We start from the raw sequence: 26,639 nt of genomic DNA, 5'->3' as shown, positions 1-26,639 counted from the left end.
AGAATTCTGGTGCAGGCCTCTTCTCCAGGATTTTAGGAGGACAAGGCACTGTCCTAAAAGTGAACTTCATCCCCTTGCTATTGACTGTGCCACAGCTTCATCAGACATGCGTTTTTTTCCAGTCTCTCTCTCTCTCTCCCCCCATCTTTCCGTCCTCCTCTCTTTCTATCTCGTCTTCTCTCTCTCCCTCCCCCCTCTCTCTCTCCGGCTTGGGACCTCTCTGCCTGGCAGCCAATCAGCAGCGCTTTGTCCAGCGCCGTGGTGTCGCGGCTTCCCCAGTAGCGGCGGCGGCGGCGGCGGCAGTAAAGAGGCGGAGAGGCGCGGTGACTGCGGCGTGATCCTGCGAACTGCGCTCGCTGACAGCCCAGTTACCGACTGAGTGAGTGACGGAGCGCCGCTTAATTCCAAGCTCATCTCAACTCTGTAAGTTATCATGATCATGTTAAAAGTACACTAGAAATGATTCGACAAGATCATTTTTTCACGCACTGTACCTATAAACGCTCAAAATGTATTATTATTATTATTATTATTATTATTATTGGCGTTGTTGCTAATGTTCTTGTGAAAAAGAATGATGCGATTTTATATGTATAATGGTAACTGTTTCGGATTGTTAATCGCAATATTCAGAGTTATTTGTAAAAGGGTTGTTAGGCTTGTAAATGCGGGCTACATAGTAGTCTGTTTCAACTGGGCAAAAATCGGTGAATTTAAATTCTGAAACTTACTTTTTTTTGGATCGTGTCACTTTCCATTTAATATTCATATTTTATGCTAGTTAACAATAAGCAGTAAGGCTTATGACCAGTGCAAACATAGCTAATTACTATATTGTAAATTGTAACAAAACGTGATTTATGGAACCTTATGTCAGCGATCTACGTTTATGTGAGCAATAAGTGTTTTCATAATAATGAGAGCCGGGATGTGCAGTCGTGACAAATACACGCCTATAGTCATTTGTGTGTCATTACGGAGGCACTGTGTTGTGCATCGTGCTCAGTAGATAAACCTGTCATTTAAAGTGAGTTCAAGCGCTGCAACGTGATTAATATCTTAGAAAACAAGCAGGTGTGGGTTTCTGAAGAGAGTTTATATACGAAGCGGTCACTATGTCACTAAGGTGCATTTCGAGCTGAAGGGGAATAATTGTTTATGCGAAATATTGTACATCCGAGTCGGTACTGAGAATTACACTCTGTGTAGTGATTTAAAGACTGTCAGCTGTATCAACTTTTAAGGCCTAAGTTTTTGTTTTTCTTCTTCTTTTGTTGAACTATCATTTAATTAACTGCTGTTTAACTGTTTCGTCTTCCAGGCTTTTCATTTGTATTTAACTGGCATTTGATGAATTGTGGGAAAAGGTTCAACAATGTGTTCAACACGACTCAAGAGAGTCGTATTTTAATCCTGTAAAGCTTTAGTGTAATTGGGTCCAAAACAACAAAAAAATTGTAGGCCTATATATGAGTGGGTCCAGGAAATCGTTTGCAGATGCATGTTACTGTACTGAATAGCGTGCTTTGACTGCTTGGATGTTCTTGGATGTGAGAGGACGACTGAAGGGAGTTGAGTGTTATCGTAATTTTTTATCACAAGATCATGGAACAAAGTACACAGTGATTGTGTAATACTTTCAGGGTTTTTCGTTTGTTTGGTTTTAGCAATTTTAACAAAGTACACTGTAATTACGTAATACTTTAATTTTTATTAATCAAATTGAATAAATTACTCTCTATTTGTATAATGATTTCGGTTTTTACCAGTATAAAATGCGAGTGTTTTGACCGCTGGAAACAAAGCTAGTTTGTTTTTGCTTAGCTTATAACATTTTATCACATAATACAATTACGCTTGTTAAATTCATTGAATTCCAATTTTATAATAACTATTTTTCTCGTGTTATTGTGAATTTGATTTTGAACCTGAGATTCCAGCTAATTTCTAATGTGGGATTTAAGATCAGTGTCGCTGAAACATGTGAAATCTGTCCCAGCTATCATGCCCCCTTGTGGACAACGCAGTGCCTACATGCTCTGCTCCGCGTAATTGTCCCCTCAGCACCAAGGTAAAAATTCAAAGTTTGCATCAAAGGCAGGTTCGGTGGACAGTGAAACTGTTAATGATTTAGTTTATTTTGCCATCTGGCCCCCAGGTCAATTTACCAGTGGAGTTCGCAACTGTCTCTCTATCGAATCTTAGCCACGTGAAAGCTCACTCTGAATGTACTTTCCTTCTAATAATCATCAGAACTAAAGGCATCCCTGACCTTTCAAGTCAATACTTTGTTAAAATGTCACTTCCTGACATGAAAAAGTGCAGTAATTGTCTGAAGTCCAACACGCAGTGGGTAAATAACAGCTTACAGACCTGACACAGAAAGGCAACGGAGACCAACTCACCTTTACTTTTTATTTTTTTTTACCTCTGAGCATGGTGCTTTCTTTAAATTGCCCCATTTAGAAGTTTCATTTAGAGCTAGTGTTAGTGCGCTGACAAATAACTATAGCAACCAGTCCCAGTGAATGCCATGCTTATTTTAAGCTTAGAGTCGAAAGCATGTTAATCATTTTATAAAAGAACAAAATCAGTAAAACAGAGAATATTAAAGACTACTGCTGTGTGCAGTGGGGAACAGCCCAGAGGCTCGTAATTGAGACGTTTGCGTATTTAGTGCTGGTTATAGACAGGCATCGCAAGCTGTGTTTAAATCACCGGTTTGATGAACAACACAGGCAGTCGTGCTTGAGTGTTTGAAGGTGGACACGGCTAATCAAGCTGCCTGCGTCGTGCTAATCAGCTGCAAAACACCCCGATTTCTGTGGTGGGGTTGCTAGGGAATTTAAGAGGTGAAACTGAGATTGTTGAGATCCCTTTGTCTTGTAAGTGCACCTGATGCTTGAGGACTGCGTGGTCCTTTATCCGTCCCAGGGTTGAATCACTAGCATTGAGGTCAGGATGACCACAAACGCATGTAGGAAAAGAGAGAAGCAAGATACGGGTATCTCCGTAAGCCGGACAGGCGTCGCTGTGTCAGGGCAAAATGCTAGCTTAAGCGGATTGCTGCTCAGTGAAATGCCGGCCAGAGGGACATTGCCGCCAGTTACACGATGGATAGTCTAGACCGTGCCATTCCTCAGTGCATTTTTTGTCCTTTGGGGTAGCTAATGCATGGGGTCATCAGCCAGGTCATATGATGGGGGGGGTAAAGGGAGTGTTACTTTTCCAACACCCCTCAAAGGACCCGGTTTGCTCTCAGCACCAAAAGCCTGGCCGGCTCTCCTGAACGACACTGCCCCCTGCTGGTTAAGGGCTATTAAGCGGTATTGTGTGTGAGTTATCTTTCCGCGGACATGCACCGATGTTCAGCACAGGAGGAATCAGTGTCACTGTCATTGCCTTTGTGACCTCTGTCTCGGATGGAAAGAACGATGAAAGGAAGTGAGTCTTTTATTTTGACAAAATTTATTTATTTATGCTTCTAGCAACAGTGACATTTGATGTCTCTCTGATCTGCTTCTGTGTCTCCCGCCTACATGCGGGGAGAGCATGAATAGGCGAATTCACATGTAAATTACGGCGTACAAACTTGTGCATTACGTTCATCAAAGTGACTGCGAGTAACCGCCATCGTTCCCTGCCTTGCGTCAGGCACGGAGATCTGGTCTTCACAAGAGTATTGTTGGCTTGATGATGGTATAAAATGCTGTTATGCGTTCCGCAAGTTTAACTGAGTGTAGGTGTAAGCTTAAATATGAGAATGAGAGAAGATAAAGTTTCTTGAAAATGAGATATTCTTGATAATGCACAAAACTCTCTTGGCGATATGAGGACATTAATGATGACAGGAAGTATAAAAGACAGAGTCTGACCCATACTTGTGATGTCTCCAGATTTACCCAAGGAAAACCATCTTTTCTTGCTTCAAAATCTTTATTTCCCGAGCACACAAAGACGAGGGCTTGCAGTTTCCTTCTAGAAAGTTCCGTGTACATGAAGGCTGGGGGACTAGAGAGATTATTTTTTATTTATTTCTGAGGAGGAGTGGAGAGTATTTTTGATCCCCTGTTTTTTCTTGATGTAGCCGAAGACACGTTTTATGTTGACTGGTGCCTTAACCCACGGCTGTCAGATCGGAGTCTATCACCGCAGGCCAGGCTGTGTAATTATCCTGCTGGCAGTGGGTGGACCCAGAGCTGGACATACGGAAAGGTCACCAAATATTGTGCTGTGTTGGACAACTTCGACACCAGGCAGTGGAATTAGTTTCAGAGCGTGCTGTCGCTCACAGGGATGGAGCAGGACCACACGGAGATGTTGGTCAGGTCTATTTAGGAAAGGTGTATTTAAGTCCCAGAAGCCAAGGAAAATGTACAGGGAACTCTAGAGTTGCGTAAAAACCAGCGTAAATTACGTAATTACGTAAATCCGGATTTACACAAAAAATATCCGAGATACGTGGAGTATGCAAAGCACTAACGCTAAAAGGTAACATGCCTGGTATTGTTTGCGTGTCAATTACTAGTGTATTTTAGGCTTATGTGCTTTTTTCTATAACAGACAACCTACCTCAGGCATATTGATTTTAGGGGTGGATGAGGGAGGATTGGCAAGCGGTGGCTGTGAAATTTGTTGACGGGGGACGGCAGCGGTAGAAAGCACACCCCTGCATCAGATCGCTTTTAATTCCCAGTGGATAGATCTTCAGCGCATCGTTCGCAGCTGTCAGGGTGCCGCGGCTCATTTGTGGGAGATGCCCGGCACTTTGAGAAGAGGTGGGATGTCTGCTGTGAGGTGTCTCGAATGGTACAGGAGAGCAGGGGTGGAACGATCAGTGTTCAGAAAATTAAATTCCAGACCAACCAGTTGAGTATGAAGTCACATTGACAGAGTACTCACCTGGTTGGTTGGAACAAAATCTGGAGGTAGACTTTCCACCGCTGTAGGAGAGTAGATCCAACATACATATAATTTAACTTGGATAAGGGCTTGTGGAATGGATTATTTACATCAATTGGGAACTACCGGTGTATACTATGTGATATATGTGTTAGGTTTATCACTTACAATGATTAGTTATGGATGTGAATTAGTTTTTTAGCATTGTGCTTTTCGACCACACAGGTGAGAGACAGGGGGATTTGGGGGGGGGGGGGGATTTAAATTCTTGTTGTCCAGCAGAGCACATTAAAGTACTGTGAAATTCCTTGGATGTCTTGCTTATTAGGTGCAGTTTGGCTTTTTATTTTTTGATTTTATCTGGTCATTCATGCTGATCTCATGGGGATAACTGTGTGTGTGTGTGTGTGTGTGTGTGTGCGTGTGTGTGTGTGTGTGTGTGAATTATGTGTATATTATATTGTTGGGACCAAATGTCCCCCGCAATGTGATAAAAACCTGTTATTTTGACGTTGTGAATGTAATCAAAAAACCAAGCATGCCAAAAGTCTCGTATTGAGTTTGGCTACTTATGGTTAAGGTTACGGTTGGGTAGGGGTTAAGGTCGTCATGTTGGGATTCGGGTTTCGCCCATAGAAATGAATGGAGAGTCTCCAGCAAGAGATAATTACAAACGTGTGTGTGTGTGTGTGTGAGAGAGAGAGAGAGAGAGGTCTGACCCGAGCCCGATTTGCACTTACCGAACACTAGCTGGCAAACCCTAGAAAACACGTACGGCAAGGACATCGTTAACCCGAAACATAATTAAAGGTGATTGCTGCGTCACAGTGGAAAGCACACCTTCCAGGGTGTCCTCCGGGACCCTAGGCCGCAAAGCTTAATTACATTGTGCGTACAGTGATGGGGGGATGGGGGGGGGGGCTTACTGGCGGATTAGCGGGACACTTGGAAAACTCAGGCCCGGGATCCACTTCACCTCTTTCTCTTTGCAAAATCAATTTCAATTAGGCCCCCGTTCAAGTGACTCTGTTCTCTCTCCTGAGCCGAAGCTGAATAAAGCTCAGAGTGGGATTTGTGGGGGGAAACGGCCGATTTACTACGTAAGGGGGGAGAGGGAGGCGGCTCTGACCCCCGCCATACCTGAAGGACAAGGTGAATAAGTGCTTCTCTGTGGTTTTGATGACATGAAAAGAATGGAAATATATTTTTTAATGGGCCGCTATTCATTTTCTACCCGTCTATCACATCCGAAGAAGGTGGGATCTGATGATGCGTGTTGAGGCGTGTCGGACGACTCCGCTGGTGGAGAGCGTGACCCGAGCGCGTCAGTGTGCTGGGGTTTGAGACCCAGAGCGCGTCTGATGCTGCGTTTGTGCCCTGACGGAGAGCGTGGGTCACACAGAGGGTCTCACCATCCTAATCATGACCGGCACTGAAAGGACAAAGACACGCTCGCCTCTCTCCGAGAGCGCCTCCTGCTGGCACTGAAACCCAACCGCGTTTAAATACGGATTAAAAGTGGAAAACAAGCTGGAACATCTGTGCAGAAACGCTGAGGACCTGATATGAGCATTTTTAAAAAGAGGATTAGGGAAAACGCTCCCGCCATCTTCATCAGATGTTGATATTTCAGGGTGATGGCATAGTGGTACAATGTTTAGCACTGTTGCTTCACTCCTCTAGAACCAGGGTTTGAGTCTCCATCCCAGATCCATGTGTAGAGCTCATGTTTTCCAGTGGGAGACTCCAGTTTTCTACCAGTCTGGAAAAACTGGATCCTGTGTATATAAATGATGTGTAATGGCTTGACTCACCATCCTGGGATTTTCCCTGCCTTGCGCCTATAGCTTCCTGGATAGAGTCCAAACCGTGGTGTCCCCACAAAGAACTAGCGGGCTTAGAAAATGGATGGCTGGATGGACAAATCTGGAAACAAGGGGACAGATTAAATTATTAAAACGTTCTGTCCAAATCACATGACATTTGGCATGCTGTATAAAGAGCTGACATCTGTAGATGATTCCTTTGTCACAGGAGCACTGCTGCGAGTGATGGGCCAGTCCGGCCCGGGGGGACCAGCAGACACACGCTGTGGTGAACACGGGGCTGGTGCCATAGCAACGCGGGGGTGTGCTTGTGACTGACCAGTCTGACTAAGCGTGGGACCGGACCTGACCTCTCCAGCTACATATTCCAGGGTTTAACGAGCGTAATTCAGAGATTTTTAGCTACACGTACAGAACAACGAAATGAGGAAACGACGTTAAAGGGTAGCCGCTAGTATCGCTAAGAAAGCCGGTTTTACAAAATGGAAATATGAAGAATTTGGAATACCCTCACATCCTCTGGAGTGGAGAGACCTTTCCCCCTGTGAAACTGGGAAATCAGTAGATATCGACAGATCCGTAAAGCTTGGCATCTGAGGTCAAACGAAACCTCCCCGAAAGGCTCGTGCGCGAGCGGATGCCTTTCTTCAGGACCAAGGGGGCGCTCAGGTCTTCATTGGCCACGCCCCCTTTTCACTCTGCAGGACTTCAGCGATGAATTTCAATACCCAGAATGCAAAGGTCGTACTTGTGGTCTTGGCAAGACTGGTCTTCTTTCCAAGAATGAACTTGGCTGCAATGAATCATGAGGCTGGCCTCATTTGGCGAGGATGCAGCCGATGTATCTTTGATATTTTGGGTGGGGCAAGAATGGCATCCGGGGGTTTTTACCCTCTTCCATACTTCTGTTCTTGGTATTAGAACTGTTCTTTGACAATGGAACATGAGGTAAAACGGGTACATGAGAGCACAAGTATGGTCACGTACACAGAGAAACACCCAAAGCATTGAGAATCACACAATTAGTTTTCATGTCAATTCATGTCAATAATAAATCACAGAATAGTGTACGCAGGCAGACCTAAGTAATCTGTGTCAGTAGCCCTTATGTAAGTCAAATTAACCGTGTAAATGCAAATTATAAGAAAAATTCCAATCCACAGATGCCAACAATCGCCATGGTTACAGAGAAAGGAAATGAGGGCTGTTCACCAGTGATGTGCTCCTCTTTAATTGTGCCTGATACCGCAGTGGTGTCAGAAAGCTTGCCCTCCCTGTCCTCCCTCCCTTTTCGCTAGGACGACTTCTACCTGTCTTCCAATCACGGCTGACATTCCCGGCTTTTCTGCTTCTAATTGCTCCCGCGGGACTCGTCGGAGCAGCCGGGGGTGCAAGGGAGGCTGTGGGGGGAGGGTGTCCGTGCTCTGGGAGTGGCGTGAGGGTATGGGGGGGGGGGTGGTTGTGGTGGTTCAATTTCCCTCCACCGCCGCAGTTACAGACCCGGAGATCGTTGTGCTTGTCTCTCTGCAAACGGCGGGGGAAGTTTCACAAACAAACGGACGGAAAGCAGCACGAAGTAATGAGATTACGCTGTGTTTACAGAGGCGCTCAGATTTACCCCACGCTCTCCCTGCCTGCTCATGCTCACTCACCTCCAGTTTACTGCAGCTAAAACACTGACAAACAGTTAGCGGGGAAGCGGGATTGCGAGCGTCAGCGCGGTCAAAGCCGACGGCCGCCTTATAAAGCTGCCAGACGGAGATCGTCTCGGGCTGTCTGAAGCTCGCTCCTTACCGGATTCGGCACCGAGGACCTATTAATGCCACAAGGAGAGTTTAACTTTTACAATAATGGCACCTAAACTGCCCGAACTGCCGGAGAGAGATTAGAAAAGTTCAATTAATTAGGGGATATACACCAGCTCAGGGCTGGCAGGACTGGGCTGCGCACGCAGACGTGTCCAGATGTAGTGGGGTGGTCACAGGCTCGGTTAATATCTTCCCTTGGGACTTACAAAGCTGACGGAGGTGACTCCCCTGTCTGGAGACTCTCCCATCAGACTTGGGGCCCAACGATATTTATATCTGGACACTGGCTTCCATGGCGACACACAAGCCGGATCTCTGAGCTGACAGAATTGTACTGAACCTCCAGCCTGCAGTTCTCTGCCTGTCACTGCCCAGTATTCTGCCTGTTACTGGCTGGTACTCTGATTATCACTGCCCAGTATTCTGCCTGTTACTGGCTGGTACTCTGATTATCACTGACCAGTATTCTGACTGTTACTGGCTGGTATTCTGATTATCACTGACCAGTATTCTGACTGTTACTGGCTGGTACTCTGATTATCACTGACCAGTATTCTGACTGTTACTGGCTGGTACTCTGATTATCACTGACCAGTATTCTGACTGTTACTGGCTGGTACTCTGATTATCACTGCCCAGTATTCTGACTGTTACTGGCTGGTACTCTGCCTTTCACTGACCAGTATTCTGCCTGTTCCTGGATGGTACTCTGATTATCACTCCCCAGTATTCTGACTGTTACTGGAGAGATGCATGTATGGATGGATAAATGGATGGCCAGACACATGGATGGGTGGATGGATGGACAGTTCAGACGGATGGATGGATGTAATCCTCCTGTGTTCATACCAGTTTAACTCCAACTCTCATTTAATTGCTGGTTCCTCTATATCTCTCCCCCTTCACAACCTCCATTCCCTCCGCTGGGCAGACGACACTGACCTGTAAGTTTGTCATGCCTGTCTGGCTTCACAAGTGGCTCAGAAGCATGGATGTGAAGCGAGATACATCACACAGCGAGGTGGGGGTGAGCAGGGTCGGCCGAGAGGAGGCTTACGAGGGGAGGTGGGACTGACTGCTGACGACAGGGAGGCAGCTGCAGCTTGATCTCTCAGTCCTCAGCCGGCCTGGGATGGATGTGGACATCACATGTGGATGTGTCTCAGTCCTCAGCCAGCCAGGGATGGATGTGGACATCACATGTGGATGTGTCTCAGTCCTCAGCCGGCCAGGGATGGATGTGGACATCACATGTGGATGTGTCTCAGTCCTCAGCCGGCCTGGGATGGATGTGGACATCACATGTGGATGTGTCTCAGTCCTCAGCCAGCCAGGGATGGATGTGGACATCACATGTGGATGTGTCTCAGTCCTCAGCTGGCCAGGGATGGATGTGGACATCACATGTGGATGTGTCTCAGTCCTCAGCCAGCCAGGGATGGATGTGGACATCACATGTGGATGTGTCTCAGTCCTCAGCCAGCCAGGGATGGATGTGGACATCACATGTGGATGTGTCTCAGTCCTCAGCTGGCCAGGGATGGATGTGGACATCACATGTGGATGTGTCTCAGTCCTCAGCTGGCCAGGGATGGATGTGGACATCACATGTGGATGTGTCTCAGTCCTCAGCCGGCCTGGGATGGATGTGGACATCACATGTGGATGTGTCTCAGTCCTCAGCCGGCCTGGGATGGATGTGGACATCACATGTGGATGTGTCTCAGTCCTCAGCCGGCCTGGGATGGATGTGGACATCACATGTGGATGTGTCTCAGTCCTCAGCCAGCCAGGGATGGATGTGGACATCACATGTGGATGTGTCTCAGTCCTCAGCTGGCCAGGGATGGATGTGGACATCACATGTGGATGTGTCTCAGTCCTCAGCCAGCCAGGGATGGATGTGGACATCACATGTGGATGTGTCTCAGTCCTCAGCCAGCCAGGGATGGATGTGGACATCACATGTGGATGTGTCTCAGTCCTCAGCTGGCCAGGGATGGATGTGGACATCACATGTGGATGTGTCTCAGTCCTCAGCTGGCCAGGGATGGATGTGGACATCACATGTGGATGTGTCTCAGTCCTCAGCCAGCCAGGGATGGATGTGGACATCACATGTGGATGTGTCTCAGTCCTCAGCCAGCCAGGGATGGATGTGGACATCACATGTGGATGTGTCTCAGTCCTCAGCCAGCCAGGGATGGATGTGGACATCACATGTGGATGTGTCTCAGTCCTCAGCTGGCCAGGGATGGATGTGGACATCACATGTGGATGTGTCTCAGTCCTCAGCTGGCCAGGGATGGATGTGGACATCACATGTGGATGTGTCTCAGTCCTCAGCCAGCCAGGGATGGATGTGGACATCACATGTGGATGTGTCTCAGTCCTCAGCTGGCCAGGGATGGATGTGGACATCACATGTGGATGTGTCTCAGTCCTCAGCTGGCCTGGGATGGATGTGGACATCACATGTGGATGTGTCTCAGTCCTCAGCTGGCCAGGGATGGATGTGGACATCACATGTGGATGTGTCTCAGTCCTCAGCCAGCCAGGGATGGATGTGGACATCACATGTGGATGTGTCTCAGTCCTCAGCTGGCCAGGGATGGATGTGGACATCACATGTGGATGTGTCTCAGTCCTCAGCCGGCCAGGGATGGATGTGGACATCACATGTGGATGTGTCTCAGTCCTCAGCTGGCCAGGGATGGATGTGGACATCACATGTGGATGTGTCTCAGTCCTCAGCTGGCCAGGGATGGATGTGGACATCACATGTGGATGTGTCTCAGTCCTCAGCCAGCCAGGGATGGATGTGGACATCACATGTGGATGTGTCTCAGTCCTCAGCTGGCCTGGGATGGATGTGGACATCACATGTGGATGTGTCTCAGTCCTCAGCCAGCCAGGGATGGATGTGGACATCACATGTGGATGTGTCTCAGTCCTCAGCCAGCCTGGGATGGATGTGGACATCACATGTGGATGTGTCTCAGTCCTCAGCCAGCCTGGGATGGATGTGGACATCACATGTGGATGTGTCTCAGTCCTCAGCTGGCCAGGGATGGATGTGGACATCACATGTGGATGTGTCTCAGTCCTCAGCTGGCCAGGGATGGATGTGGACATCACATGTGGATGTGTCTCAGTCCTCAGCTGGCCAGGGATGGATGTGGACATCACATGTGGATGTGTCTCAGTCCTCAGCCAGCCAGGGATGGATGTGGACATCACATGTGGATGTGTCTCAGTCCTCAGCTGGCCAGGGATGGATGTGGACATCACATGTGGATGTGTCTCAGTCCTCAGCCGGCCAGGGATGGATGTGGACATCACATGTGGATGTGTCTCAGTCCTCAGCTGGCCAGGGATGGATGTGGACATCACATGTGGATGTGTCTCAGTCCTCAGCTGGCCAGGGATGGATGTGGACATCACATGTGGATGTGTCTCAGTCCTCAGCCAGCCAGGGATGGATGTGGACATCACATGTGGATGTGTCTCAGTCCTCAGCTGGCCTGGGATGGATGTGGACATCACATGTGGATGTGTCTCAGTCCTCAGCCAGCCAGGGATGGATGTGGACATCACATGTGGATGTGTCTCAGTCCTCAGCTGGCCTGGGATGGATGTGGACATCACATGTGGATGTGTCTCAGTCCTCAGCCAGCCAGGGATGGATGTGGACATCACATGTGGATGTGTCTCAGTCCTCAGCTGGCCAGGGATGGATGGGCACATCACATGTGGATGTGTCTCAGTCCTCAGCTGGCCTGGGATGGATGGGCACATCACATGTGGATGTGTCTCTGTCCTCAGCTGGCCAGGGATGGATGTGGACATCACATGTGGATGTGTCTCAGTCCTCAGCTGGCCAGGGATGGATGTGGACATCACATGTGGATGTGTCTCAGTCCTCAGCTGGCCAGGGATGGATGGGCACATCACATGTGGATGTGTCTCAGTCCTCAGCTGGCCTGGGATGGATGGGCACATCACATGTGGATGTGTCTCTGTCCTCAGCTGGCCAGGGATGGATGTGGACATCACATGTGGATGTGTCTCTGTCCTCAGCTGGCCAGGGATGGATGTGGACATCACATGTGGATGTGTCTCTGTCCTCAGCCGGCCAGGGATGGATGTGGACATCACATGTGGATGTGTCTCAGTCCTCAGCTGGCCAGGGATGGATGGGCACATCACATGTGGATGTGTCTCAGTCCTCAGCTGGCCAGGGATGGATGTGGACATCACATGTGGATGTGTCTCAGTCCTCAGCTGGCCAGGGATGGATGGGCACATCACATGTGGATGTGTCTCAGTCCTCAGCTGGCCTGGGATGGATGGGCACATCACATGTGGATGTGTCTCTGTCCTCAGCTGGCCAGGGATGGATGTGGACATCACATGTGGATGTGTCTCTGTCCTCAGCTGGCCAGGGATGGATGTGGACATCACATGTGGATGTGTCTCTGTCCTCAGCCGGCCAGGGATGGATGTGTACATCACATATGGATGTGTCTCTGTCCTTGAGTATTGGGTGCATGAAATATTCCATTCCACCTAGTGTCTGTACTATACCTGTCCTGCGATGGACTGAAATTATGTCCACGGTGTCCCTTGTGGTTGTCTGTAATAAGCGGGGATGTGCTGGTGTACAGTCAGGACCAACGCTGCTCTGTCTCCACGAGGACTGGAGATCAGCCCTGCCGTGTCTCTGTGTCTTCTGTCCTTTGATCTTTTGGTGCCCCCGTTGGTGGAGCAACTCTGGATGCCAGCGCCTTCCAGAAGGACCTTCCTAAAAAAGATAATTAAAAAAAATATATTGCCCATTAGGAGATGGATTAAAGGGGTCAGGCCCCCGCGCCGATCAAAGCAGAAACCTGCTGATATTAATTCGTTTTTATTTATTTTCTCAGGTCATCTGGGATCCCCTGGAGAGCTGCATGCCGGAGACTATGAGCATTGGGTTAGCTCCTTTAAGGGAAGAGCAAAGCTTGTGTGGATAGAGGTTGGACTGCAGTGCGATGGATACAATAAGAAGCTACGCGGCGTGGCTGCTGTGGTTGTGGTTGCTAGGACACAGTGACGGCGTTTTGCGATGGACTACGGGGAAGGACAGGTCAGAGGACACGGATGGAGGAACTCTGAGGCGCTCGAAACGCGGCTGGATGTGGAACCAGTTCTTTTTACAAGAGGAGTACATGGGGACCGAGAAGCAGTACATCGGAAAGGTTGGTATCCCGGGAAACCATTTGCTCCACAGCGCCACCTTTCTCGCCAGCTGGAAAATGCAGCTATCACATTTGAATTTGAGTGACGCCGATTCCCAAAGCAGCCAGCTCGCTGCCAACTTTCTGGGGAAAATGATTTGCAAAAGTCTGCCGTGAAGATGTCTGTTATATTTGACGGGGTGAAAAGTGACCGCCTGTTACCGATACCAGCAGAAGTGTATGTGTAATCTTTCAGCTGACAGTGAGACTTTACAGTGTCAGTGTTCATTAAATTGTCATCATATAAATATAGTAATGTTTTTTTTTAGTATTAATACTAGAACATTCTGCTGCATATAGCATGAAATAGTAATATAGAAGAGATTTATGGCGCATATAAACAGACATGTAACTAAAGTTAACGTAAAATAGTGATATTTGATTGATAAAATAATCCAGTAGTAACTATTTTTTACCTGTTTTATTGTTTTTTTTCACCCTTTCCAAAACCCCAGAGTAAGAAACTTATAGACCTTTAGTTTCTGAAGAAAGCTCGACTATCCTTTCATCCTGCCACTTACCAGACTGCGTACTTATCCTGACTTTATAATCATTTGTGGAATTAAATTAAAGTTAAACCGGCAGTTCAAACAGAAATATTCATATTTACGTTCAAATTCATTATTTATTCTTGGCTAGAATTCGATTTGCTGAATTAGATTTTGGTTCAATATTTAAAGCGGAATGCTGGTGTGTGAAATGCCTGAAGCAGAACCTTCCAGAATGAATTTGTAATTTATTGGAAAGGGGCAAAAAGTCGCCGTGTGCGTGACCACCGCTGACTTTCTGCCCCCCTCCCCCGCCCCCCCCCCAGCTCCAGTCGGACCTGGACAAAGGTGACGGCAGCGTGCAGTACATCCTCTCAGGGGAGGGGGCCGGATCTATCTTCACCATCGAGGAATCCACCGGCAACCTGCACGCCATAAAGCGTCTGGACCGCGAAGAGAAGGGCCAGTACATGCTGAGGGTCCGGGCTCAGAACAAGATCACCAGGCAGCCCATCGAGCCCGAGACCGAATTTGTGGTAAAGATCCACGACATCAACGACAACGCCCCGACATTCACCAAGGAGCTGTACACAGCCGGCGTGCTGGAAATGTCACCCGTGGGTGCGTCTCCATATTACTGCTTCTGTGGTGCTGATGAAACACTCTCAGAAAGAGAGGCTTCGTCAGCATAGACTTTTTAATGGCCAGTTTTCGATTCTTCTAAAGTGACACGACCTCCCCCCCCCCCAGGCACGTCTGTGACTCAGGTGACGGCCATAGACGCTGATGACAGCACGTACGGCACCAGCGCCAAGCTGGTGTACAGCCTGCTGGAAGGGCAGCCCTACTTCTCGGTCGATCCGGAAACAGGTCAGTGTGCTTACACTCACGCTTACACTTCTATATTAACAATAATTATCATAATAATAACCCCGACCCTGCTACTGCTTCCCAGTTGATTCGGAGACGGGTCAGTGTGCTCATACTCACAGTAACCCACTTCGCCTACAAGGAAATTTGAATATTATGTTTTTAATGTAAGGATTAAGGTAATTTGCGATTTTCCCCAAACACATTAGTAGCACATTATAGTGTACCATTATGTAGTATTTAGCATTCTACACCTGGGTCATAAGACAAGCACTTCATTAATAATTCTTTGTAGTTTAATCTTACATGTCTGGTCTGTACTGTCTTGGTCTGTGTTGCCTAGTCTGTACTGCCTAGTCGGTACTGCTTGTCTGAACTGTCGTGGTCTGTACTGTCATGGCTGTACTGCCTGGTCTATACTGTCATGGTCTGTACTGCATGATCTGTACTGCTTTAGTCTGTACTGCCATGGTCTAGGGAATGTGCAGTGTGTACTTTTCAGATATAAATGTTTTTGCCACGTTGTCGCTGCCCCTCCCCCAACCGACAGGCATCATCAGGACAGCCCTCCCCAACTTGGACAGGGAGAAGCTGGCCAGTTACAAGATAGTGATCAAGGCCAAAGACATGGCAGGGCAGATCGGGGGGCTGTATAGCTCAGCCACTGTCAGCATCACCCTGCTGGATGTGAACGACAACCCGCCACGATTCCCGCAGAGTGAGTCCCCCCCATAGATGGATGGATAGATGTATGGATGGATGCATGGATGGATGGATGCATGGATGGATGGATGGATGGATGGTTGGATGCATGGATGGATGGATGGATGGATGGATGGATAACCAGCTTGCCAGCCAGCCCTGATTAAATGGAAACAAAATGTTCCTGAAATCTGTAACTGGAAGCCAGTATCGACCCAGCCCTGACTGATCCAGGAAAACCTCCTAACATGCTAAAGCCGGCTTGCAGCTTAAGGCTTAATGTTGTGATCCGTTCCCTGATAGCCTATACAATCCCAGCTCGATGTCTGAGCTAAACTGAGCGCCTCTTAGCCTCTGCATTTATACAGCGATAATCATCTCGGGTCGTACCCGCACTTTCTGTGCTCAAGGTCTGTCTGAGTTCAGCGCCCTCGAGGCAACGGAGGTCGGATACCTGGTGGGAAAGGTGAACGCCATAGATGCAGACGTCGGCAGAAACGCCGAGGTCACCTACAGCATCGTCGAAGGGGACGGGTTGGACATGTTCAAAATCACCACGGAAACGGCCACCCAGGGAGGCGTCATTACTGTGAAGAAGGTGAGGGAAGCAGTTAACGGAAATGACTGGCCCCCCCTGCTGGCGTAGGGTGGGTACTGTATAACTGAAATGAAAGACTAATTAATTTCGTATTGTTTTTGATTATTTCAACCTGAAGTGTATAACACAGTTTTGAAGTTTACCAGTTTTGGTTTGATGGTATTTGACCTGAGATAACCCTGAAGATACCTTTACTGAAGCAGGACTTCATTTCTCCTTTAAATGCAGTTGTGCTTCAGATTTGACACCAGCCTTGCTGGCTGATTGCAGCTTTAGGGACCAGTTTAAGGTCATTGCTGAAGGCAGGGGTGTCACTAGACATTTTTGGCCCCCAACCCCGACCAATCCAGCTATGTTCCAAATATTTAGGGCCCCTGTCACTCAGGGGCTCTTAGCATCATCCTACCTTGCCCCCGCTCTACAGCACCCCTGCCAGAAGGTCCTGTCACACCATTGGCTCTGACTGAGTATCCCACCCCCCTCCAATGTGCCGCAGCCTTTGGACTACGAGAAAAAGAAGTCGTACACACTTAAGGTGCAGGCTGAGAACACGTACCCAGACCCCCGCTTCCTATGGGGAGACTCGGCCAAGGACTCGACCACGGTGCGCATCACCGTCAGGGATGTGGACGAGCCCCCGATATTTGAGCAGGCCTCCTACATCATGGAGGTGAAGGAGGATGTAGCCGTGGGAACAGCCGTTGGCTCCGTGACGGCCTCCGACCACGACGCCATACGCAACCCCGTCAGGTAGGGGGCACTCTCGCTAAACCCAGGAGAACCATATACCGTAGGGTAGAAGAGGGGCGATCCTAGGATTTGACGTGTGTGGAGGGCTCAGCTTCCAGTAGATTTACTATGCCCCCCCCAACCGGGTTTTGTACGATAAAATTTGCCAAGGGGGTTGGCGGGTCAAATCACTAACTGGATTTAGAAAAATAATTTTAAAAGGGGATTGAGAGAAAAAAAACGTGGCTGGACCCCCCTAAAATGGGGTCTAGAATAGCCTATAGAGTGGAATCACACCTGTCCGTAAAGCGATATCACATTATTTCATTAAAACATGGCCTGCTATGCTAATGGCTAAATAAAGTGGAAATAGTAATCGGTGCCCCCATGTCAAATGATAATAAGCTACGCTTAAGAATGTAGCTGCTTAGCAGATTAACAAAAGATCAGTTCTATTAGAGGCAGATGGCAAATTTGTGAGAAAATTAGCGTAGCAATTAGGAGCTGCTCATTTTTATAGCCACTGAATTTTGCTTAGAAATACAAGGAGTACAAAGTCTTTCACTTCCAAGCACTAAAATGGAGAGAGATCGTTTAAAAAAAAAAAACAAAATAATAGTCCATGTTAATTTACACTGACCTCACAATCAGGTCTTCCTCCAGAAGTCTGTCCGGTTGCAGTTAGTCATGAATGATAACTGACTCCTTGTGATTGGGGCCACTCAGAGCCGCGAGCTGAGCACTCGATGAGAGTGCACTCAGCGGAAATGACACTTCCGGCTCATTCCACATCGTTCTCTTCTGACCCGCTTCACATTTACCGCGACAAACTCTTTAAGCAGGCCCCAGTTTTTACATTTTTTTATTGGAAAAGCATTTCTCTAGATTCTCACTCTGTTGTTTTTGCAAACGATGTGGGCCAATCAGGGGCCGCAACTAGGTCACCTGATTCCACTGGAGTTCGGTTTGCACTGTGCACTGTGTTGGGCGTGTGCAGTGTGCAGTTCTGAAAACGTAGCTGTGCCCTACACTCCTGCTCGCATTCCACTACTACGAAACATTCTGTGGAACGTTCTGGCATCACGGAATGGTCCACAGTAGTAGGTCTTGGCCCCTTTTGAGTTGCTTGTGGCTCCTTGGTAACATGACTTGCCAGTCTTATTAATTCTGGAATCCCTTTTTTTTTGGGGGGGGGGGGGGGGTTGCAAATTCCGTTAGAAGATGGACCAGAACAATCTGCAGGCACCATGTCCAGGCTTGGCAACAATCTACTGAACAATCACCCAGAACCTGAACACTCGTGTGTTTCTTCATTAATTTCTTTTTTAAACAGGTACTCCATCAATCGTCACAGAGACCTCGACCGGCTTTTCAGCGTGGACCCGGTCAACGGATCCATATTTACCCAGAAGCCACTGGACCGCGAGGAAGCCGTCTGGCACAACATCTCCGTGATCGCCACCGAGCTCAGTAAGCAAGGCTCCCCTGACAGCTAAAGCGGCAGCAAATGACTGGCCGCCGGAATATCACCTCTGATTAAAACATAAAAGTGAACCGCGGGCACAGACGACGCACGATGGCGTGAAAGATGTCCCTTCCCGCTTCATAATCCCATCCCATGCGTCATTGTTTTCTCCGCGGAAAAATTACACACTTCTGCACGTGCGCAAAGTTCTAAGACATACCGTGTTATTAAGTGATCAAAGGCCTTTCCAATCTCCCTGTGCCACAAAGCGTATTAAATCAGGACCTTGGAAAGGAAGTCTGCAAATCAGGAAAGCAAATGACTGCCTGTTCCACTATACCCACGGGTCTTCTTTGACAATGCCTGGCCTGATGAAGAATTTAATTTCTGCGACCTGTCCCGTCTGCCCTCCGAATCAGATTACGAGGAGCACCTCCCTACCCCGCCAATAACACTGTACCTTAAATCTCATTTTCAAAGGATTCGGCATTAGGTTTAGTGCTTTCAGATGAATAAAAACCTTAGTTAGCAACCTTTCAGCCAGGACTGTTGTAAGGTTTGAATATGTTTGCAAAATAAACCATATAAAGTCTGTTAAATAAAGAATCAGTTTTTATTTCATGGCCATAAATCTGTTTTGGTAATCATACTTGTATTTGGCTGATGCTCTAATTCAAAGTGACATTTATTTTATTTTTTTGAGAAGGCAGTATCAGCCAGTCTTGCAGTTTATGGGCCCTTGCTCACTGTTGATACCACCCTGCCAGCCCCAGGATTTGAACCAACAACCTTCTGATCACAGGGACACCCCCCCCCCCCCCAAAACTGAAGCATACATGAAATTAAAAACCTTTAACCTAAAGGTTGCTGGTTCAGATCCCTGGTAGTGAGCCACTGTTGAGGATTTCTCCAGTACAATGCAATTTGTCCTTAAAACAATGTCTGACTTGCCCCAGATGAGATGGGGTACGGAAGCATGTATTATGGGATGGGAGGTGGGTATGGGGACTTAATTGTGGACGTTGTGAGGGGAAACCCAGGAGGCAAGCTCAGGCAGCTGGCTCTGCGGGGCTCAGGGTGACATGGGCAGTGACAGGACAATGTGACCGTCTCTTAACCCAACTAACGCTGGACAAACGAGCTGAATGTCTCCCCCGTGTGTGATGACAGGTAGCCAGCGACAGAACAGTGAGGCGTCCGTCTACATCCGGCTGCTGGACGTCAATGATAACGCCCCCAGCTTCCCCTTTCTCTACGAGGCACACATCTGCGAGGGTATCAAGGGGGGCCAGGTACAGAGCCCTGGGGTTTGGGGGGGGGGGGGGGGGGGTGTATGAGCCGTGTGGCAGGCACGAGTCGTTAGGCAATTGCTCGCACTGCCCCAGAGAGTAAAATGCGAGTATTACTACTGGAATACCATAATCATTCTTTTAAAAATTTATTCTGAAGACATGGTAACCATCAGGAACGGAATACTTAATTACTTTCGAAAGGGACCTAATAATAAAGACAAATAAACAACATTAACACGAAAAGATGAAAAATCGAATAATAAAACATTGCTTGCAAGACACATTTTCACATTTCAGAGTGATAAATACTGTCACTGCACAAGTTCCAGCAGATATGAGCAGGTATAGAGTTTATTCCTCATCTCTCAAAGTCGACGCCTTAATGGTGATGGTTCCGGTTAGACCCGACACACACAGTTCCTGTTCACTCAAGGAAACTCTGGAGAATATAGTGGAACATGTTCTACTTAAGGTAGCCCCGTCAGATACGATGTCCTGATCTTACTGTAACTCGGCGGATTCTGCCGCCGTCAGTCTGTACGGGGTTATGGAGCCGTCTCAGAAGACCGTAAATGTCAGCCCTTTCATAAAAATTCCTGTCAGAGCTGTAAGAAGAGAGTGGGATGTAGCCGACTGACTGAATTAGGAGGAATTTGAATATAGGTCGACCTTTTGAAGTTACAGGTACGAAAATTAGTGAAATTCCAGTGAAATTACAACTTGGGAACGCAAGTGAAAGGCTTCACAGGGAAAGATCAGCACTCAACATACTGTTGCAAAGACCTGGTGTACATTTACAGCAAGTGGCTGGTTTATTAAGTCAATGCAATAAGCCTGCTCCAGCAAACAGAGGTTCAGGTGAATTTATGCAGCACATAGAGAGGGTCAAGAGCTTCCATTACTGCTAGACTACGACTAGCTACAGTGCCCGATCTAAGCGATTTTGAACGAGGTGTGATTGTTCGCACCAGACGTGGCAGTTCTAGCCTCTCAGAAACAGCCCCCCCCCCCCCCCCCAGGGACTTCACACACTGCAGTGTTAGGAGCTTATAGAGAAATGTGTAAAGTACAAAAAAGCATCCAGTCAGCGGCAGTTCTGTGGCCTAAAACGCCCGTTTAATGAGAGAGGTCAGAAGAGAATGGCCAGACTCGTTAAAGCTAACAGGAAGGGCCACGACTGCAAAAATAACAGCTCGGTACAACGCTGGTATGCAGAGAGGCCTATGTGCTCACACAGCTCTGTACCCTTGAAGCTGGTGGGGGCCAAAGCGGACGACTCTCCCCACAGAGAGAATACTTGAGTTTGAGGCTTCGGTTTAGCACAGCTGTGTCGTACTTGCGCTTGTGTTTGCACGGCGTCGCTAAGGCGATCCCTCTCTACGACTCGGCAGGTCATACTGAACGTGAGCGCCACAGACGCCGATGCTCCGCCGGGAGGACACAAGTTCTCCTTCACGTTGGACTCAGAGAGCGCCGTCAGGACCAACTTCTCAGTGCGTGATAACAAAGGTAAGAGGACAGACGTAGACAGAGAGGCCGACAGTCACCCTATGCCATACCGCAGATGAGACACTTAACTTACAAACCTACAGACACTTAACAGGAAGACTGTGCACTGAACTGCTGTTACCCTCATTATCAATGACTTGCTAATGCTAACAGTAGCGCACAGTCACCAGGCCCTGTCTGTTTCGCCTGAGCTCTTGCTCACGCTTGCCCCGTGCTGCCTCCTAGCCATCCTGAGATTTAGCCTTTCGAAGCCGCCCTTTTATGCACCTGTGGGAGCCCTCCGTTCCCGTCCCGTATGCGGGGCAGGCTCATGCTACAGCTTCAGAATGGAGCTCTACCCTTTAATAAACTCTAAAACTGGAAAGGAACCATCAAAGCTTTAAAAAGCACAAGAACTACACTTTGGTTACAGTCTTCCCCCTTTTCCGCAGTCATTCCCTAAGAGTAGAGACAGTCTTCCCCCTTTTCCGCAGTCATTCCCTGAGAGTAGAGACAGTCTTCCCCCTTTTCCGCAGTCATTCCCTGAGAGTAGAGACAGTCTTCCCCCTTTTCCGCAGTCATTCCCTGAGAGTAGAGACAGTCTTCCCCCTTTTCCGCAGTCATTCCCTAAGAGTAGAGACAGTCTTCCCCCTTTTCCGCAGTCATTCTCTAAGAGTACAGACAGTCTTCCCCCTTTTCCGCAGTCATTCCCTGAGAGTAGAGACAGTCTTCCCCCTTTTCCGCAGTCATTCCCTGAGAGTAGAGACAGTCTTCCCCCTTTTCCGCAGTCATTCCCTGAGAGTAGAGACAGTCTTCCCCCTTTTCCGCAGTCATTCCCTGAGAGTAGAGACAGTCTTCCCCCTTTTCCGCAGTCATTCCCTAAGAGTAGAGACAGTCTTCCCCCTTTTCCGCAGTCATTCCCTGAGAGTAGAGACAGTCTTCCCCCTTTTCCACAGTCATTCTCTGTGAGTAGAGCCGTTCTTCCCCCTCTTCCATAGTCATTCTCTGTGAGTAGAGCCGTTCTTCCCCCTCTTCCATAGTCCACCTCCAGTTAACACAGCAGAGCTAGCCTCTGATCTGCACATCTATAATAATGTAAGCTAACTCAGAGTATCTAAGAGTATTTCTATCATAAATTGCTGCGCTGCCTAATTAAAGATACCTGCGGTTTCCGTGAACAACATGAAAAACGTAGTGACCAGATTAAACTTTGTTAAAACATCATTAGAATTACAAAGGGAACGGGGCCCGTAGGGGAATGACTTTGCAGCAAAAAGGCAGCGTGAAATAAATCACATTTAACCGCACAAACAAGCCTTTGTTTGGTTAGTACAAATATAAGCATCAGGAAAACTCCCACGCATATGGAAATAAGACATGCCTGCAGTAACTGAGGCTGCTAATTGTACATATAAGTGAAAATAAGAAATCAAATAAATGCAGTATTCATTAATAATAAAAAAAACCATTAAGGGGCAGCATAATTACCATGTAGAGAAAATCCTCTGGTAAACGTTTCCGTTTTCAGACATGGGGGTTACATCTGGACCCCTCCCCGGTGATCTGAAAGCCTCTGAAAAATTCCCACAGTCTCAGACGTGAAATGCTGTGCAAATTAAGTATAGACATATGGGATTTTACGCAGCAATTATCCTGAAGATATATGAAACTAACTGAACAGTAAATATATTTATGTGCTTTTACATACAGATGCCACTATAATGAAGGATACAATGTAGTAGATGGTATTATTTTTGTAGATAAATGGTTAATATGCTGTATTTAATGGATTTTTAATGTAAATAATACACTGGAAAATGTGCTGTATTTTATTTGTTTGTTTTTGCATAGTCGTTGATGCACTGAATCCCTGGAAAACACTGCATATTTGACATCACGTGCATTCCCCCCCTCCCCCCCCCTTTTATGCAGATAACACAGCCTCCATTCTGACCCGGCACGGGGGCTTCAGTCGTCTGCAGAAAAGAAACTACCAGATCCCCGTGGTTATCACCGACGGTGACTACCCCCGGCAAAGCAGCACCAACACACTGGTGGTGCACGTGTGCCCGTGCGACCGCTACTACAATGTGGAGTCTTGCAACCTAGAGGCCCTGTCCCAATCTGCCGGACTCAGCACCGCCGCCCTGGTGGCCATCCTCCTCTGCATCGTCATCCTCCTCAGTGAGTGTCGGCATTATGTGCACTAGATTAACCATTTCAGAGATATAATCACGTTTAATGTCTCGTAGCCACTTGCTGCAGAAGCTATAGGTACCGGGGGGGCAGAGGGGGACGTATGTCCCCCAATATTTCATTTGACTTCATTCATACCTCCCAAAAAATTGACCTTTGTGTTTAAATTATTAAGTTGCCCCCCCCATCGAATGTTCTCATACGTCAGTGACTTTCTGTATGTGTCATTAAAGAGATCAAATAGCCTATACTGAAATGTTAAAATATTCCAAATGACCTATAATTTCCTTTTTATATTAAAGATATTGTGAATTGCACCACTTGAAGGTATTTGAAAATTAAAATATGTGGAGATAACAGTGATTCCAAAAGTGAGCCTACATTGTCTGCATAGGACTTGTCCAGTAGCGTGTTGTGATCTGGACGTCTGGTCACATGACGCCCCTATCCTCTCCCCCCTCCGACAGCGACGGTCGTGCTCTTCACGGCCCTGAGGCGACAGAGGAAGAAGGAGCCGCTGATATTCTCCAAGGACGACGTGAGGGACAACATCGTCAGCTACAACGACGAAGGCGGCGGTGAGGAGGACACGCAGGCCTTCGACATCGGCACGCTGCGCCACCCGGAGGCCGTGGAGGAGAGCAAGACACGGCGTGATATCGTCCCTGAGGCGCTGTACCTGCCAGCCCGCTGCGCGGCGGCCGCCCCGGCAAGGGACAACGCCGACGTCCGCAACTTCATCAACCAGCGGGTGCACGACAACGACAGCAACCCCACGGCGCCCCCTTATGACTCCCTTGCCACCTATGCCTACGAGGGGAGCGGCTCGATCGCCGATTCGCTGAGCTCCCTAGGCTCCGCCTCCACTGAGGGCGACCAGGACTACGATTACCTCAGCGAGTGGGGGCCCCGCTTCCGGAAACTGGCGGAAATGTACGGTGGGGAGGACTGCCGTCGGTATTCCTAACGGATCATTGGCGGGAATACCGTGAACAAAAAACTGGGGAATACCGGGAACAAAAAACTGGGGAATACCGGGAACAAAAACTGGGGAATACCGGGAACAAAAACTGGGGAACAGAAAAAGAACAGAAAACAGGCACAAAGGATCTATCCTGGCACTGAACACGGCCGCTCGGGGAGAGGGCAGAAACGCGGCCCCCACTTTGACCAAGTGCCCTTTTTCTTTTCATAAAATCCTCATCTGTTCATCCTTTCGCTGACCAGACTGTACCCAACAGATGCCGATTCTCTAACAGTGTACGTTTCCTCAGCATACAGACATGAAAATGTGTTTTCCTCTCTTACAAGCTTTTGTTGCCACTCCGTTCGCCATGTGAGATGGAATTTTTTCACTTTTACGGAAAATCTTTGAAGAACTTACTCGCATACTTTTACGTGATCCGCCGAGACACGTCCGGCGTTTGTGAGCTGAGTCTTAAACGTTCTGTCTTGCCCTTTGTGTTTTATAATGACAAGTTTGTAATCTCTTAAATGCTGATTTTTAACTGCCGTTTTCCTTCAGCTTAATGTACACTTACAGAGGAGCAGGTTTTAAGTTAACGGAGGCTCATGTATTTTATGACAGTATCTCACTGTATCTTTTATCTCCACTTTTAATTGCTACGTTTTTTTTTATGGCAAAGCCCAAACTTGACTCGTGTTGTGACTTTTTTTATGACATGGTATGGAGATGAATGGTTGTTTTACTTTATATTTTCCTTGTTATATATTTTTCTGTTTCATTTCTGTATTATCGTCATGTTTACCTCTCAGGGTTGAAAAGATCCGTCTGCCAAAATCAACATGCCATGAGGGAGGGGGTAGTGAGTTTGCTATATGAACAAAGGTGGATGGCTTTACCACCCTAAATCTACAGGGGGCACTCTTCTACACTGTTTACTGTAGCTTTAACTAGAACAATGACCTTGATGAAGGAGTTACTATGACTATATCAGGAATTATTGTAATACGTTCTGAGAAAGTATTCACCACCATACCATGAAGGAGACTAGTACGATCCAGGGAAAATCTGCTTGTCTGAAAAACCAAAAATCAAGTCTTGAGCACGATAATATTCCCGGATGTAGCTTAAGCAGTGAAGGAAATGAATCCAAGCGATTTATCATGTAAGTTCTCCCAGAAAATTGTAACACGACTGTGGAAACTTGGTCAATCAAGAACTCTATAGAAATTTTAATGAATACATTTAAATTAATTTAACTTAATAAGCTTAAACATATTAATTAAATGTTTGATATTGCAGTAAAAACTGTGTAGTACTCTTGGCAAAGCCTTTTCCAGTACTGAATTCTGAAATTCAAATCTTTATGATGTTGAGTGAGTCTTGCGTTGTGCTATAAATGGAACAATATGTCATTAAGTGAGGACTTACTGTATAAAGGATCTTTACAATTCTGCTAGTAGGTGTACACTCAAATTATTAATTACCTCTGGCTGGTTCATTGTCCCAGTTTTGTTGGTGATTTTTTTTTATTGTAGCTAAATCATTTTGTTCAAAGGAAGCTGAGATTATGTGCATTGAGTTCATAAATCAAATGCTAATGTGCTTTGTAATGTGACATTTTGTACCAAACATTTATATGACTCTCCCTGACAGTTAAGAAGCATAAACTAACAGGAGTAACAACAGAAAAAAAAATTATGTGACTGTTGAACTGTATATTGGAACGTTGGAGCAGTGTAGAGCTCGAGCAACAATGTATTATTACACATTTATTAAATAAATGCCATTTTGTAAGAAAAGAAGAATAGACTTTGCTTTTAATACAGCACAAATGACAGTTATTAGGTGCTTTAACGTGGATGAAAGTTCAGGGTATGTCACTAAGAGCTTTTTCTTGTAGATTATATGGAATCAGCGAAACACGTGATTTGCTCATCACAAGTAATGCTACAGGAGGTTGTGAGGTCACAGGATGTCGTGAGGTCACTTTGAGGTTATGAGGTCACTGCGACACAGGGTCCCATGTCAG

General features: G+C 47.2%; 1 protein-coding gene across 2 annotated transcripts; it reads left to right on the top strand.

The window, feature by feature from the left end:
• Window positions 1–26,415, top strand: LOC111846209 (cadherin-6-like). Of its 2 annotated transcripts, none has more exons than XM_023816203.2 (12): window positions 1–379; window positions 13,462–13,776; window positions 14,630–14,924; window positions 15,054–15,173; window positions 15,724–15,891; window positions 16,286–16,473; window positions 16,970–17,223; window positions 18,536–18,672; window positions 19,838–19,959; window positions 21,351–21,468; window positions 23,380–23,631; window positions 24,111–26,415. In XM_023816203.2, exons 2-12 carry the CDS (start codon window positions 13,570–13,572, stop codon window positions 24,608–24,610), a joined length of 2,361 nt encoding a protein of 786 aa, XP_023671971.2. In that variant the 5' UTR covers window positions 1–379; window positions 13,462–13,569; the 3' UTR covers window positions 24,611–26,415. The 2 variants fall into 2 exon arrangements, with proteins under 2 accessions (XP_023671971.2, XP_023671970.2); XM_023816202.2 differs by having other exon boundaries at window positions 1–423.
• The last annotated feature ends 224 nt before the right edge of the window (window positions 26,416–26,639 follow it).

The sequence above is a fragment of the Paramormyrops kingsleyae genome, chromosome 4, assembly GCF_048594095.1.
Source record: "Paramormyrops kingsleyae isolate MSU_618 chromosome 4, PKINGS_0.4, whole genome shotgun sequence".
NCBI lineage: Eukaryota > Metazoa > Chordata > Actinopteri > Osteoglossiformes > Mormyridae > Paramormyrops > Paramormyrops kingsleyae.
The sequence above is the reverse complement of the archived record's forward strand: the minus strand, read 5'-3'. Positions and strand labels throughout refer to the sequence as shown.